This window comes from Podarcis cretensis (assembly GCF_951804945.1).
Source record: "Podarcis cretensis genome assembly, chromosome: Z".
In the NCBI taxonomy this organism is placed as follows: Eukaryota; Metazoa; Chordata; class Lepidosauria; order Squamata; family Lacertidae; genus Podarcis; species Podarcis cretensis.
In genome coordinates, this window is record NC_137184.1 from 15,525,141 (window position 1) to 15,540,096 (window position 14,956).

The window sequence follows — 14,956 nt, forward strand, 5'->3', positions numbered from 1 at the left end:
TCAGGGGGGTCTGTGCAGAGCTCAGCACCTGAACAGATCTGGCCTTTTCCTTTCAACTCCTGGCAAGAGGGGAGGCCACATGCATTTGGGGCCTTCCGTTCTGACGCTACTGAGTCACTCTGGTGACCTTGAGCATGTTGCTTAAATGCGAAATTGTGTTTTTAGGTTGGCTGCCTGCTTTATATTCATTTTGCTTTTTTTATTTATTTAAAAAAAAGGTTGGTGGGGAGAGAGGGAGGGGGAAAGTATTTAAGTGTTTCAAGTAGCCTTCCTGCAGGGCTTCATTATAAAAAAGAAAGAAAAGAAAAGACAGAGAGTATTTTCTATAAAGAGATGACATCCGATTGGCGGCTGCCATTGGAGAGTTATAGAACTACTTAAGCAATGGAATAAGGGGCAAGGGAGGAGGGTAAACCTCAATACTATGGGCAAATGCAGTCCACCAGGCCTCTCCCCAGGGACATACCTCTTTTCCCCAAGCCACACTCCTCACTGGCCCTCTTTCACCCCTCAAATACAGTGGTACCTCGTTCTGGAGGTCCATTCTTAACCTGAAACTGTTCTTAACCTGAGGTACCACTTTAGCTAATGGGGCCTCCTGTCGCACCGCCGGAGCACGATTTGTGTTCTCACCCTGAAGCAAGTTCTTAACCTGAGGTACTATTTCTGGGTTGGTGGAGTCTGTAACCTGAAGCGTCTGTAACATGAAGCGTCCCACTGTATATTTATCCTTGACACTGCCTCTAGCTTGTTTGGATGGGGAGCAGAGAGAGCAGCGTGTGAATTTGTCAGAAACTACCCTGCTTTCACATTCCTTACTCCACCCACTTTTGCCTCTAGCCCCACCCACCACTGGCACATGGTCTCAGAAGGCTGCCTTAAAGGGAATAGAGCCCTTAGACACTATCCCTGATTTAAAACAGAAGGACCCCAGGCTATTCAAAGTTGGTGCGTTGGGTATTGTTTACATCAAGGATGGACAATCGGTTGACATCTAGATGTTTTGCAAAGCTATTTCTCATAATATAATTCATTTTTGTATGTTCGTTTCACTATGCATTTTCATGCCCACACTACCCTGGTATATGCATTTATTTACCTTACTTGGTTGGAGAGCGGCATTGCAAAATTCGGAGAACTGCACTTTTCAAAGGATAGCAATGTTTCTGTTCACATTCTTTTGGAAAATGTGTATTGCTTAGGCTTGACTTTAAATGTGAACTGAATCAAATTCCTCCCCTTTCCCTTGCCTGGAAGGATCCATGTTTCCATGCACTTTTTAAGAGGGAGGACAATGATTCCTGTCCCTCTCTTCTGAACTGGCTTAGTCACAATGCGAGGATTGGCAAGCAGGCAATGCACAGTGAGAGTGGGAAGCATTGTTTTTGCTCTGAATGGTTATTAAAGCAGATGAGGAAATGATGGTGCGTCCAGCCAGTTAGATGGGCTAGGAAAAAATACTTTGCCCCTGTTCTTGGTGGCCACAAACATGGAGACTTAGCTTTTTGCAGTCTGTAATTAGATATTGCTATTTATACGAAGTATAGGCAGCCCCTCGTTTATCTAGGGGTTACATTCCAAGGCACCATGCATGTTGGTGAAATCATGTATAATGGAAACCCACTGAAAAAGCCTGTGAACAACCTGTTACGCCCCTGCCTCAGCTCCACCCTTTTAGTTTCAGGGACATCGTTATGATGTTTCCGGGTCACTTCTGGGTTTGTTGCACATACACAGTTACGCACTTATTGAACGTGCATGAATGGACAGTTTATAAAGTAACCTAAGCAGGAAGGACAATGCCTCCAAAGGGTTTACAATCTAAATGCTAAGCCAGAGACAGAAAGGTGAAAGGCAGCCCAAGACAAATTGAAGCAATGCAATTAAGCATAGCAATACAGAAGTTATTTAGTGGTTCTTGGTTTCCAAACCATGCCACACAATTAGCTGGGGAAAGTAAACAACAGACTTGTAAGGTAGATCAGTGTTAACTGTCCTCACATTGCAAATGAACATACAATCAGGTTGAGAATGGCTTGCTTAACACCACCTAGTGAACTTAAAAGGAAGGGCTTGTAAGTTAACTCACAAGGAATCACAGGAAGAATTTGGGGAAGGGCTGTAGCTCAGTGGTAGATCCTGACATGCAGAAAGTCCCAGGTTCAGTCCCCAACATCTTAAAGTAGGGCTGGAAGACTTCTCTGCCTGAAATCCTGGAAATCTATAAGGCCACATCCAATGGCCTGTGAGGACTAGAATCTTTAGTTTTAGATGGACGACAGTAATTCAATGACAGAACACGTGTTTTGGACCAAGCGTTTGGCTCAGTACAAGGTCACTTCCCCTGTTCCTAGCAAGGGTTGTAGCTCTGTAGTACAGCATCTGCTTTCTATACAGAAGATCCTAGGCTCAATGCTCAGTGACATGCCTAGGTAGGGCTCATAGAGACCCCTGCCTTAAACCCTGGAGAGCTGATGCCAGACAGTGTAGACAATACTGAGACAAATGAACCGCTCAGTAGAAGACGACTTCATATGAAGATTTGGAATGGCTGGTCCTGTTCATCTCTCTCTCTCTCTCTCTCTCTCTCTTTCTGTCTCTCTCCTCACTTTTGCAGGTTGTCTCATGACCCAGAAAGGCAGTCAGGCCAACAGCAGCAGAGGGGCAGATAATGTCAGCGTCTAAGTGAGCATCTCACATAACCAAAGAGGTCACCCTGGTGACCTCTCCCCCCCCCCCTTTCTACAGAGAGGAAAAAGTCAAGAGAAAAAGCTAATATCTTCTGTTACGAGGGTCCAACAAAACATACCTGTCTTTTTGGATGGCCACATTCTCAGTTTGGATGATGGGGAAACAGGGAGGGGTGTTCAGGCAGAAAGGAGACCCCACAAAGGGCCAACTGACCACTGCTATTGAGTGACCAGATGGGTGTCCGGAGTTCCTTGTGTGAGTCCCTTGTCTTTTCCTTTTACGGCGGTGAGGCTTTGAGGCCTAGACCCCTCGGGGCAGCCTTTTGTAATTGCCATGCTTATCTGCCCTCCCTGGTTTTGTGATCCCGCCTGTCCTTCTCCCTCAGGTGGTTCCCATGATGGCGTGGACCGTCAAGGAGGAATAAAGCTCCCTTTCAGCAGTCGCTGGTGAAGGCTTTGGGAAACTCCCGGGGAGAGATGCAAGGCAGATCCTTGTGAAATGCAGAGACAAAGCCACCTTGTTTCAAGAAGTTTACAAAGGGAGCCCATCTCCTCCTGGGAAGTTTTCATCCAAAGGCTCTCGACCTCAGCACAAAGGGAGTCTTCTCGGCCAAGTTGGGTGTATGTATTTAATAAACCTACTAGCAGCAGGCAAGGGGCCACAGATGGTTTTTGGAGATGTTGTATGTGTTTTTGTCTCTGTTGTTCTGAACATTTTATATTTAACAACAGAAGAAGAGCTTGGCAGCTGGATCACGCCAAAGACCCATCTAGTCCATCACCCTGTACAGACAGTGGCCAACCAGATGCCCCAGTGGGAATCTCACAAGCAAGACCTGGTTCCAACAGTGCTGTCCCCACTAGCAATTCCTGGTAATTGGTATTCAATCAATCAATCAGTCAATCAATCATTTTATTTGTATGCTACCTTTCCAAACTTAAAACAATGCTCTAGGTGGCTTACAACATATAAAAATTACATAACTACAAACTTAACAAAGGCATAAACAAAACAAAAAAAATCAAAAAGTATACAACCAAATCAAACAATTTCCTCATGAGATCCCAAATAAAGACACAAAATATTAACAACAACAATAGCCACCCCCACCACGCAAAAAATACTCCAGCCCAAAATTCTGTTCAGCAGCCTCAGCTATTGTAGCTTGAGTTAGTCAGGGCTCTGCCCTGCCAGGCCAGGTGGGTAAAGGTCTGCAAGGCAGGGAGCAGATATTCCAGGACTGACAGTCAAACCTCCTCTGACAGTAGAGGAGGAACATAACCATCCTCGAATGATGCATCTGACAAAGTGGATTCCAATGAAGCTTATGCCGTAATAAAAAGGATGGTTAGTTTTTAAGGCACCACAAATCCCTTGTGGGAAACTCAGAAGCAGGACCTGAGTACAAGAGCCCTCTCCCTACCTGCAGTTTCCAGCAACTAGTATTCAGAAGCATTGCTACCTCCAACTGTGGAGGCAGAGCATAGCCATTGTGGCTAGTATAAGGTTACCAGCCCTCTTTTAAAGCTATCCAAGTTGCCACTGCTGTCCCCTGCTGGAGCGATTTCCATAGTTTAACTATGCACTGCATGCATAAATTCTTCCTTGTGTCTCTTCTGAATCTTCCACCATTCAACTCCGTAGGACATCCATGAGTTCAAATGTTATGGGAAAGGGAGGAAAACATTTCTATTTCCATTCAATGCATAATAGTATAGACCTCTGTGATGTCTCCTCTTCCTTGTCTTTTCTCTGAACTAAAACATCCCAAATGCTGCAACCTTTCCTCATCTCTCTCCCTTAAAAAACAAAACAAAACATCTGTTTTTCTCCCAATGTGGCTCTGCAAGCAGAACCAACACCCCCCCCCCCAAGTAGAATAGCAGGCTTTTATTTTAATTTTTCTCAAAGCCTGCATTCAAGGAGAAACTGAAGAAGATAGGGAGAGTTCAGCTCATCCTCCTCACACCCATGCTGTGTTGTAAACACACCCACACAACTTTGGAGGTATTTTGGATGACCCCGGTTGGTGTGGCATTGTGCACCATCGTCTCTTCACTGGGTTAATGATGTTGTTGAGCCCTCAGGGACTGAATTAACCCTGCATGTGGTTCCTTGAGGTGGCTGTTTATCTGCCACAATGCATTATTTATTACACTTTACGGCGCTGGACTCTGCTTCCAAGGGGTCTCCATCTGCCTCCCTCACTCAGGGAGACGGATGTCACATGTATCCCTATGGGGGAACATATCACTTTTCCCTTACTGTACTGCCTGCTCTGCCACAGACTTAGGGCTACAAAAGTGGGGTGTGTTTAGTAGGGATGGGGAACCTGCAGCCCTCTAGATGTTGTTGGTCTCCAACACGCATCAACTGCATCCGATACAGCCAACTGCCAGAATGACAAATGGGATAGGAGGGGAATTGGAGTCAAACAACATCTCGGGAGCCACAGGTCCCATATCATTGATCTAAGAAAGACCATTCTCTTCTGCAAAATGGGAGAATGCCTATACAGTGGTACCTCAGGTTACATACGCTTCCGGTTACAGATTCCGCTAACCCAGAAATAGTACCTCGGGTTAAGAACTTTGCTTCATGATGAGAACAGAAATCGTGTTCATGCGGTGCGGCAGCAGTGGGAGGCCCCATTAGCTAAAGTGGTGCTTCAGATTAAGAACAGTTTCAGGTTAAGAACGGACCTCTGGAATGAATTAAGTACTTAACCCGAGGTACCACTGTATGCAGAAGCTGTCTGTCATGTGAGAGGAGGGAATGCCTCTTGTTAGATCAGGTTCCCCACTGCTGATCTAAAAAAGAGACATTCCCTTCTCAAAGGATGGATGAGTGCAAGTGAAGGGAGAATGTCTCTCATGAGAGAGGTGGGACCTTCTGCATGCAAAGTGCCACAAAGGCAGTATCAAAATGACATTTCACCTGCCAACACACCACCCGCAAATACATGCAACAGGGAAATTGTCAGCTACGAAAAGAGGAGCAGTTAGTGACACAAGCTCAGGCTTGGAAGCTAAAGGCAGCCTTCCAGGACTCTCTAATCTGGTCCTCAGGACTCTCCGTAGGTCACACCCCTCACCAGCTCTGTTTCACACCCTCTTTGACTGTTTTTGCCCAGCTGGAAATGTGTCTTTGGAACTCTAATCATGCATATTATTTACCTGGAGGGGAACAGAGGGGTGGATGGGTGTGGACACCAACCTACTTACATTCATTTCTCCACTCACTTTTGACTCTGGCCCCACTCACCCACTGGCATGTGGCCCCCTGGTGCTTGCCCAGAAGGGAATGTGGCCCTCAGGCTGAAAAGCCTTCCACATCTTCCCACTAAGTGAAAGGGACTCCACTATCCAGGGACTCTCCTGGCTTTGCTGCCTCCTGGAAATGTGGGAAGTAAGAACCCAGTGAACACATGATGGGCTGCAATTCATGGGCCGTAGGGGTGGCCTGGCCCACTCCTTCCATGTCCCCTAAGCTGTCCAGTTTGCCCCAGCCAGTGAAGATCTAGCAATGAAAAGGGAGTCTCTGTGCCTTTAAAGAAAAGGGTCCTTTTCTTCCTCTTCTTCTCTTGTGTGCTGCTGTTGGGGAGCCCAGCGGTGTGTCGGGAGGAAGATGCCAGAGGCCACCTGCAGAGATCCTGTACAGCTGGGGAAGATTAGCCTTTTCCACTAGACCAGAGCCATTACCTTCTTCCAATATGCTATCACTTCCGCTAGGAGAGCCTGCAGATGAGATATCGATTGACAGTGACCCTGGAGGAGCCCCTGCACTCCTCAGCCTGAGAGGCGTACAGATCAGCCCTGCTGGCAACGCAGTGCGCCCAAGGCGGAAGCTAACGGGAAGGGTCATCCAACAGCTGTCCGTTACCCAGAGGCCTCTGGGCTTGGCTCAAGAGGGCTTGCAGCCGAGGGCAAGAGGGGGAAGGAGACCAGAGAAGGCTGCGTGGGAGGAGTTTCAAGGGAGGGGGAAAGCCATAGTGATGCTGCCAATGTTATCAAACCAGCGTTTCCCAGCCTGGCTTGCACACACAAGTAACACTGGTTTGTGCTCATTCAGTGTTATCAGGCGGACCCTTGGACAAGACTCACTGGGGATGGAGTGACTCCCCTTTGAAGAAATTTTGTGGTCAGTGCTCCCCCCCCCCCAAGTAAAATAGGTGCCAGAAGTCACCATGAAGTTGTTATAGTAAGTTGCTGGGCAACTTCAGGCAGCCCTGAACAGATGCCGGTTTGACAACAGCCACATTCACCACCTGCTGAAAAACTACAAGCTGTCTCCAAGGCTGGTTTGAGGGTCACCCCTGGTTCTGGTGCAGGTCAAATAAATGTGCTGGCACCTCCCTTATTGTCTTATATTTAGGCAAATGGCTAGGGCAGCTTGGAAGGACATTCACACAAACACGCTCAGACCCTCCAGGTGTCCCTAGGGACGTACCTGGTTTAGAGAAGCTGTCCTGCATTCTGATTTGATCATGGAATGTCCTGCTTTTCCTTAAGATGTCCCTATTTTCATTGGAGAAATGTTGGAGGGTATGCACGCATGCATGCAATGGCAGAGGCCTGGCTGCAAAGCTTAAAGCCTGCTCCCACTACATGGGAGGCGCTGGGCGGATTGAAGAAAAGGAAATATGAATTGGCCCCACCCCATAGCTTGACCTAGGAGCAAGGTAGAGTCATAGATCTAAAAAAAAAGTGCAGACCCGCACATGCTGGCCAGCATGTTGACTTGAAACGTTTGTTTTGGGCTTCTCAGAAGTATGTAGTGCAAGAAACTGAGGGGGGAGTGCTAGCCCACCATGGTGCCCACCTGAGAGGTGCCTGAACTATGCTCCAGCACATTCCAACTGAAGAAAATGCTGATTTTTGTTCAGGGACTTTGGAGAAAAGAAGAGTGAAATGGGAAATGATAGAAGTGAATAAAATTAGGCATGACATGGAGAAAGCAGGCTGGGAAAAGTTTTTCTCCCTAGGGAAAAGAGGGGGATGGGGACAGCACAGCAAGTGGGCAGTAACAATGGCAGTGAAGACAGGGGAAGCAGGTCCACTCTAGATGGGGGGGGCACTGAGAACATGTGAAGAGCCTGCAGGGTCAGGCTAGTGGCCCATCTCATCCAGCATCCTTTTCTCATAGTGGCCAACCAGATGCCTGCAGGAAATCCTCAAGCAGGACCCCAGCACAAAACTGGGGCCTCAAGAGCATCGTGATGGACAGACAGAGATTCCTAGAGGGCCACATTAAGCCTGTGGGCCTAAATCCCCTCACCTATCCATATATTAATAGCCAATATTCAACATTAATAATCACAGTTACTGTGTGTCGGGCCCAGGATGATGGCAGCAGCCTGAGTCATGATGGGGATTTTACAGAAGCCCTGCAGTCAAGACTGAAAAGCACATGAAGACCAAAGACTAACCATGGAGACAACAACACTCAGATACTGGAGAAGACAAGCAATTTTCACTTGACCCAGGAAGTAATAGAATCATAGAATTGCAAAGGACTCTGAGAGTTATCTAATCCAACCCTGCTGCAATGCAGAAATCTCAATAAAACATCCGTAACAGATGGCCATCTAACCTCTGCTTAAAACCCCTCAGGAAAGGAGGAGTCCATTCCACTGCTGAAAAGCTCTTATTATCAGAAAGTTCTTCCTGATGTTTAGTTGGAATCTCCTTTCTTGTAACTTGAGTCCATTGGTTTGGGTCCTACCCTCCGAAGCAGGGGAGGACCATCCTCCATCTTCCATGTGGCAATCCTTTAGATATTGGAAGAAGGCTATCATATCCCTCTCAGTCTCCTCTTATCCAAGCTAAACATATCCAGCTCCCTGTTCCCTTATAGTCCTGCCTGTCCAGGAGCCTCCAAGGCCTAGCCTAGGTAGGCAAAATTGGTTTCCAGGGCTTGAAGGTACTTTCACCAAGGAGGCTGCTACATGCACAGTTCAGTGGTTTGCTTCAGGGGGAAGCAGCTGCCATGGGCTGGCTGGAAGCAGAGGAGTGGTGGGAGACACTAGCTGGGGAACCCCCAAGGGATGACACCTCAGAGCCAGGGGATTGGTGGTGGGATGACAATGAGTGGTCAGAGGGAGAAGAGGAAGCAGACTAGGAAGAGGCGGTGTCAGAAGCTGAAAAGGTAACAGGGTTTAGTGAGCAGGAAGAGGCTGTGGCAGAGAGCAGTTCAAACTCCGAGGTAGAAGCAGGGGCTAGAGAGGCAGTAAGAGGGCAGGCTGCTGAAGAATCCAGGGAGCCTCCCCCTCCTGCTGTGACCAGCTTGTCTCTTGGAACACAGAGAGAAATGAAAAGGGTGGAGCAGAGATTGGTTGTGCACAGTTTGCAACTGCTTGGGAAGGAACCTGGAGAGGAGAAGCCTTAGAGAGCAGAGGGAAGGCAACTGCCTCAAGGCAACAAGACCAATGGGAAGAGTTGTTGGGATCACTAGGCCTGAGCTGTTTTGGCATCTTTGGCATAAAGAGTTAACTTCTTACGGATGCTAAAGAAAGAGGTGGTTTCGCTTTGCCAAATTTGAAATTATATTATGAAGCATCTTGCCTTTGTTTGTTATGAGACTGGATTTTCCTAGATAACACAGATTTATTGGATCTGAAAGGTCACGACAACAGATTTGGGTGGCACATATTTATGGTATGATAAAGTGAAAGTACATAAAGGATTCTTGAACCATACGTTGAGAAATCAACCTACGAGGTATGGGACAGATATAAAAACTTATTCGAAAGGAAAACACCTTGGTGGCTCTCACCCTTACTTTTCAGTTAAAAAGGTAAATATGAAAGGGAATTGGGCCATCTATAGAGATTTATTAATTGAGACAGAAGACCAATTAAAATTGAAAACATTTGAAGAATTAAAAGAATATATGACAGAATATATATTCATAAGAATGTATATGATATAATACCATCAGATAAATGATATCTTTTAAATATATTAAAAACGGTTTTGATACAATAAGATCAAGGTTTGAAATAGATCTGTTGGAGAATAAGGTGAAAATATTATCAAAAATGTTTAACTTTTAGAATGGCATACAAAGGATGAAGAAGTTAAGGCAGTCATGATACACTGGGCTAGAGATTTTGGATATAATATTCATTTGTCATCTTGGGAAAAATTATGAAAGGAAGAAATAAAATTTACTGCATGCCGCTCGCTGAAGTAAAATATGAAAATGATGTATTGCTGGTATTTAACACCAAGCAAAATTGCAAAAATGTATAAAACGAGTTCAAACATGTTGGAAATGTAAGGGAATATTTTTACCATATTTGGTGGTTATGTAACAAAGTAAAAGACTTCTGGGAGATGATTTATAATGAGTTAAAGAAAATACAGAAACCTTTTTATTAGGTATTATAGGTAAATAGATACTGAGAGTAGACAAGTGACTATTTTTACAGTGGTGCCCCGCAAGACGAACGCCTTGCAAGACGGAAAACCCGCTAGACGAAAGGGTTTTCTGTTTTGGAGGCGCTTTGCTAAACGAATTTCTCTATGGGGTTGCTTCACAAGACGAAAAAATCTTGCGAGTTCGTGCAGGTTTTTTTCGCTCCCCCCCCTTTCCTAAACCGCTAAGCCGCTTATCAGTTGTTCCGCTGATAAGCCGCTTAACAGCTGATCGCTAAAAGCCGCTAGACCGCTAATAGCGCTAATCCGCTAAGCTGTCAATGGGCTTGCTTCGCAAGACGAAAAAACCGCTAGACGAAGAGAATCGCGGGACGGATTCTTTTCGTCTTGCGAGGCACCACTGTATTTAAAAGATCACTGTAAAAATTTAAAGACACTGGCAGGAATGTGAAGATACTTGTAATGTGAAATTCTGCTATATTTTACTTATGATTTATATAAAGATTTGGAAAATGTAAAAGATTTAGTTAATTATGGGATAAAGAAATAACCCATGGAGGGGTGGAGGGAAGTTCAAGGGTTCAAAAGAACCTATTAAGTAGAGGTGAAAAATGAATATTGTGAGGATATCATTAATGTGGAAAATCAATTTAAAAATTATTATAACAAAATAAAAGAGTTAACTTCACTGACACTGTGTTTTTTACTGCTGAGCTACACTTGACTCCAGTTCCTAACAGTAGCATGCAGATCTCAGCAGCTCCTGAAGGTCATCTTATAACAGTGGTCCTGGTGTGGCAGGAGAGGATGGCAAGTGTGGTGGGAAGGTTCAAGGCCAAGAAACATGTAAAAATTGCAGTATTGAGGCATCTAATCATAGCCTGCATTTTTATTGAGGCTTGATCAGGGCCTGTATTTTAAAATGAGCTTAAAGATCTTCAAATGTTTCATGCCAGGCAGAAGAGCAGCTGCCTAAGAACCTTGGCAATGTTTTTCCTCCTAGACAACGGGGCCCCCTGATTTATAGCAGAAAACAATTCTCAAAGTCAAAGGGAATTACAGGCTGACAGCCAAGGTTACACTGACCCTACATATTACAGAAGATAAAAAAGCAGAGAAAAACATAATTAAGAGTGGGTAAATAGTAAAATAAAACCATATGCCTCCCATTCAACTTGAGCCATATTTTCCTAAGGTTCAAAGGTCAAGAGCAATGGAAAAGCATCTAGCTGGCAGAAAGGAAGAGAGTATTTTGGGAAGTCTTTTTCTAAAGTTGTTTCTTTCTTAAACTGAGATCCTTTTAAGATTTCTTTTCCTTTTAAAAGGTTATTTATGTTATGTATTAAATATATTGGCTTAAATGTAATTATGCAAAGGAATTAGAAGCTAAGAAATGTTAAATCCTTATGCTAGATTCTTATTTCATATAGTTGGAAGAGATCACAGGGGCCATCAGCCACCAGCCTAGCCCCCCCCCTGCCAAGCAGGAAACATCATTAGAGCATACATTTGGTTGTCAAGCTTTTGTTTAGAGACCTCCAAAGGAAGGAGATCTTTCAATGATGATCCTTGACATCTGTTTAAGATAAAAATTTAAGATTAACCATCTGTTTTGGAGGGCAATAGGGCGAGGTGAGCTGGTAATTAAGGTTCCTTGTTGAGACACATGTAAGATATATTACTACTTATTTGTCATTTATAGATAGAAGAATATATAGCTTTTTGTTTCCCATAAAAGGGCAGAAGGAAATGGGTGTATCTTTTGTGATTGGTTCTAGCAAACAGCCAATAGGAATTTCAACCAGGCTGATTGGACAGAGGCAGCCACAGGAGGAGCAAGGGGGCTGGATTAAGGAAATATAAGTGCTGGCCAGAATGGCAGGAGGCCAGGCCAGAGCTTGGTAACCATATACCACTGTGCCTCATATTTATTTGTCTGACAAATAAATTATTATTTTAATTTCTCTATTGCTGCGTTGAATATTTCATTCCAGCTAAGCGTTAACCACAAGCAGGGTGCCACAGTATGGTATACAGTCATACCTCGGGTTAAAGTTGCTTCAGGTTGAGCATTTTCGGGTTGCGCTCCACGGCAACCTGGAAGTAACGGAACACATTACTTCTGGGTTTTGCCACTCGCACATGCGCAGACGCTCAAAATTATGTCACGTGCATGTGCAGAAGCGGCAAAACGCGACCCACGCACACGCAGATGTGCAGTCGCAGGTTGCGTTCACTTCAGGATGTGAACGGGGCTCCGGAACGGATCCCGTTCGCATCCAGAGGTACCACTGTAATATCAAATTATTGTTTTAATTGCAGAATACACATATGTATCTTTTCAAGATTAAGCACTGCTGGGAGTTGTTAGCTTTTGTTTTTCAATGTATTTCTTCTCAATAAAAAAATTGGTGCTGCACAAGCAAGTTTTCATTCTGAAAAAGTGTGGCCCAGAGAAAAAAGTTTGAGAACCACTGTCTTATGAAACCGAGCAAAGGGTAGGGAGAGGCGGACAAAGGAGTGAGGCTGTTCAGATTATAACAGATTTCCCTAATTTATTGTTCCTCTGTTCTTCAGTTCTGGTTTGTAAAGTATGGGGTCAAAGTGAGATTTTTCAGGGTGCTTTCAGTCCTCACCAAGTCAAAGGAGGATGTTAATAAATGTTCCCAAAGTCAGATCACAACCCCCCTTCCCAAGTCCAGAGCAGCTTTGCATTGCTTGAGTACATTCAGTACAGTACCTGTATAACTATATGCTATCCTAGATCTCTGTTTCTGTAGGTCCATGGGGTTTGCCAAAAGTGAGGCTGTCTAAAATGCTGCCTGTGGAGCTTTGGATTTTTGTTTTGGTTGTCACTTTAAAAAGTAAAAAATCATCATCTGCTGTGCTTTAAGTTTAAAACCTTCATTTAGTGTTGTTCAGCTTTATAAAGGAGAACTCTGCAGGCAGCTAGACAGTGTCAGGTTGTAAGAACTATCAGAAACGATCAAACACCAGAAATGCTAGTATAAAATATGCAAGCAAGAATATACATCACTCAGCCAACTCTAAATTATTTTATAAAAAGCAACCCCTGCTCCCCACCTTTTTGAAATTTTGAAGTGTATGGATTTTGGAGTTTTAGCTGGTCTAATAAAAGTATTGCCCTAATATGAATTATGGAGGATAGTTAATACATAGGGCTATGGAACCAGTTCAAGTCCACAGTTGACGCTGCAATTGGAATATTGAAAAATTCCACATTTCCCCACCACGCAACCTTCTCCATTTTTCTCTATCCTTTTTTACCTTGATTTTTATTTTCAAACTGAAGCATCCCTGTAGGGATGTGGGCGGCGGTGGCCGGGGGGGTTGGGGGGTTGGAGGCAAAAACAAATTGAGAAATTCATTTTAATAAAGGGACTTTTTTAAAGGGTGAAATTAAAGCAGACCTCGTTGCAATTAATGAAAAGACAAAGAAAGCAATGCTCTTAGTGGTGATCAAAATGGAAGGAATTATTTTATTTCTTCACCTCCCTCAACCACCCCCATTCCATTTTCCCTTTAGTCTCCCCAGAGGTGGAGCGATGGGCTTGGGTAGAGTCCAGGGCCCTCTTTCCTTTTGCTGCTTCTTCCCTCCACCCACAAAAAAAAAAGCAAGCCCAATCCAGCATGTCCTTCAGATGCACTTAAACTCGTATGAAAGGACAAAGACTAAAGCTTGGCAATGCAGCTTGGCTGAATAAGTGTGAGGGAAACAGTCAGAAGCAAAACAGAAAGAAAGGAGGTCCCATTCATTAAGATTCCAGAAATAATGGCACAGATATTTTAATAACATATTCGTGTGCAAACTGACAAGCGTGGTGATGCTCCCGCCTTTCCACCAACCACCTTTTTCTTGATTCCATTTCATTGGTGCCACTAAAAGACTGTAACAAAACCATTGTGGGATCCCACAAGGCACAGGGAGATGAGTAACTATTACCAATTACTACCGCAATTAGCCCTGAGTGGCACATAGGTGTGTTAGCTGGGTGGGAAAAGAAAAAGCCTGCAGCCCCCACCCCACCCATTATATTATTTCTGCTGTGCTTTGACCTTGCGTTGGAGTCGATGATATTCCTTCAGCCTGGAAACCAACAGAAAGAAAGAGAACGTGAGAGAAATTCATTATGAATTAAAATTAGTATTGGGCAAAGTTGAGACAAATAAATGAAACGAGTGGGGAGGGGTGGGAATAAGTGCAAGGTGATATGTAAGTTTTTCTAAATTTTCCTGTCTGCTGCTGAAAAACTCATCATTGTATAATTAATTTATCCAAAGGGAATAAAACAGTGTACATTAATGCACAGGACAAAGAAGTTAACAGGCTGCTACTGGGGGCAGGGAGGGGCAAAAGAGCCTATTAGGTACCGTATTTTTCGCTCCATAGGACGCACTTTTTCCCCTCCAAAAATGAAGGGGAAATGTGTGCGCGTCCTATGGTGCGAATGCAGGCTTTCGCTGAAGCCTGGAGAGCGAGAGGCATCGGTGCACACCGACCCCTCTCGCTCTCCAGGCTTCAGGAAGCTATCCGCAAGCCTTGCAAGCCCGGCGGGAGTTCCCGCGAGCTCACGAGGCTTGCGGGCAGCAGCCTGCAGCCCCAGCAAGTGTCCACAAGCCTGGTGTGCCCGGCGGGAGGTCCCGCCGAGTGCACGAGGCTTGGGGCGGCAGCCTGTTGCCCGAAGCACAGGGAGCCCTCCGGAGGGCTCCCCGTGCTTCGGGCAAGTGTCTGCAAGCCTTGCGCGCCCGGCAGGAGGTCCCGCCAGGCGCGCGAGGCTTGGGGCGGCAGCCTGCCGCCCGAAGCAGGCAGAGCCCTCCGGAGGGCTCCCCGTACTTCGGGCGAGTGTCTGCAAGCCTCGCGCGCC

General features: G+C 45.2%; 2 protein-coding genes across 8 annotated transcripts in view; one reads left to right on the forward strand and one right to left on the reverse strand.

Moving 5' to 3' along the window:
* Positions 1-3,379, forward strand: part of LOC307207534 (uncharacterized protein) — a 30,380-nt gene extending 27,001 nt beyond the window's left edge. For 4 of the 6 annotated variants that reach the window (XR_013834690.1, XR_013834692.1, XR_013834693.1 and 1 more), the window contains one exon: positions 2,618-3,379. Coding sequence is in view for 1 of the 6 variants with exons in the window: in XM_079961534.1 (XP_079817660.1) it covers positions 2,618-2,629 (12 nt within the window). In the remaining 5 variants the exon portion in view is untranslated. The remainder of the gene's footprint in view (positions 1-2,617) is intronic. The other 2 variants (XR_013834691.1, XR_013834694.1) reach the window with 2 other exon arrangements.
* Positions 3,380-13,544: 10,165 nt separating this feature from the next.
* ASS1 (argininosuccinate synthase 1) overlaps positions 13,545-14,956 on the reverse strand; it is a 79,396-nt gene continuing 77,984 nt past the window's right edge. For both annotated transcript variants that reach the window (XM_079961403.1, XM_079961404.1), the window contains exon 15: positions 13,545-14,178. In XM_079961403.1, coding sequence (XP_079817529.1) covers positions 14,127-14,178 — 52 coding nt within the window. In that variant the 3' untranslated portion in view covers positions 13,545-14,126. The remainder of the gene's footprint in view (positions 14,179-14,956) is intronic.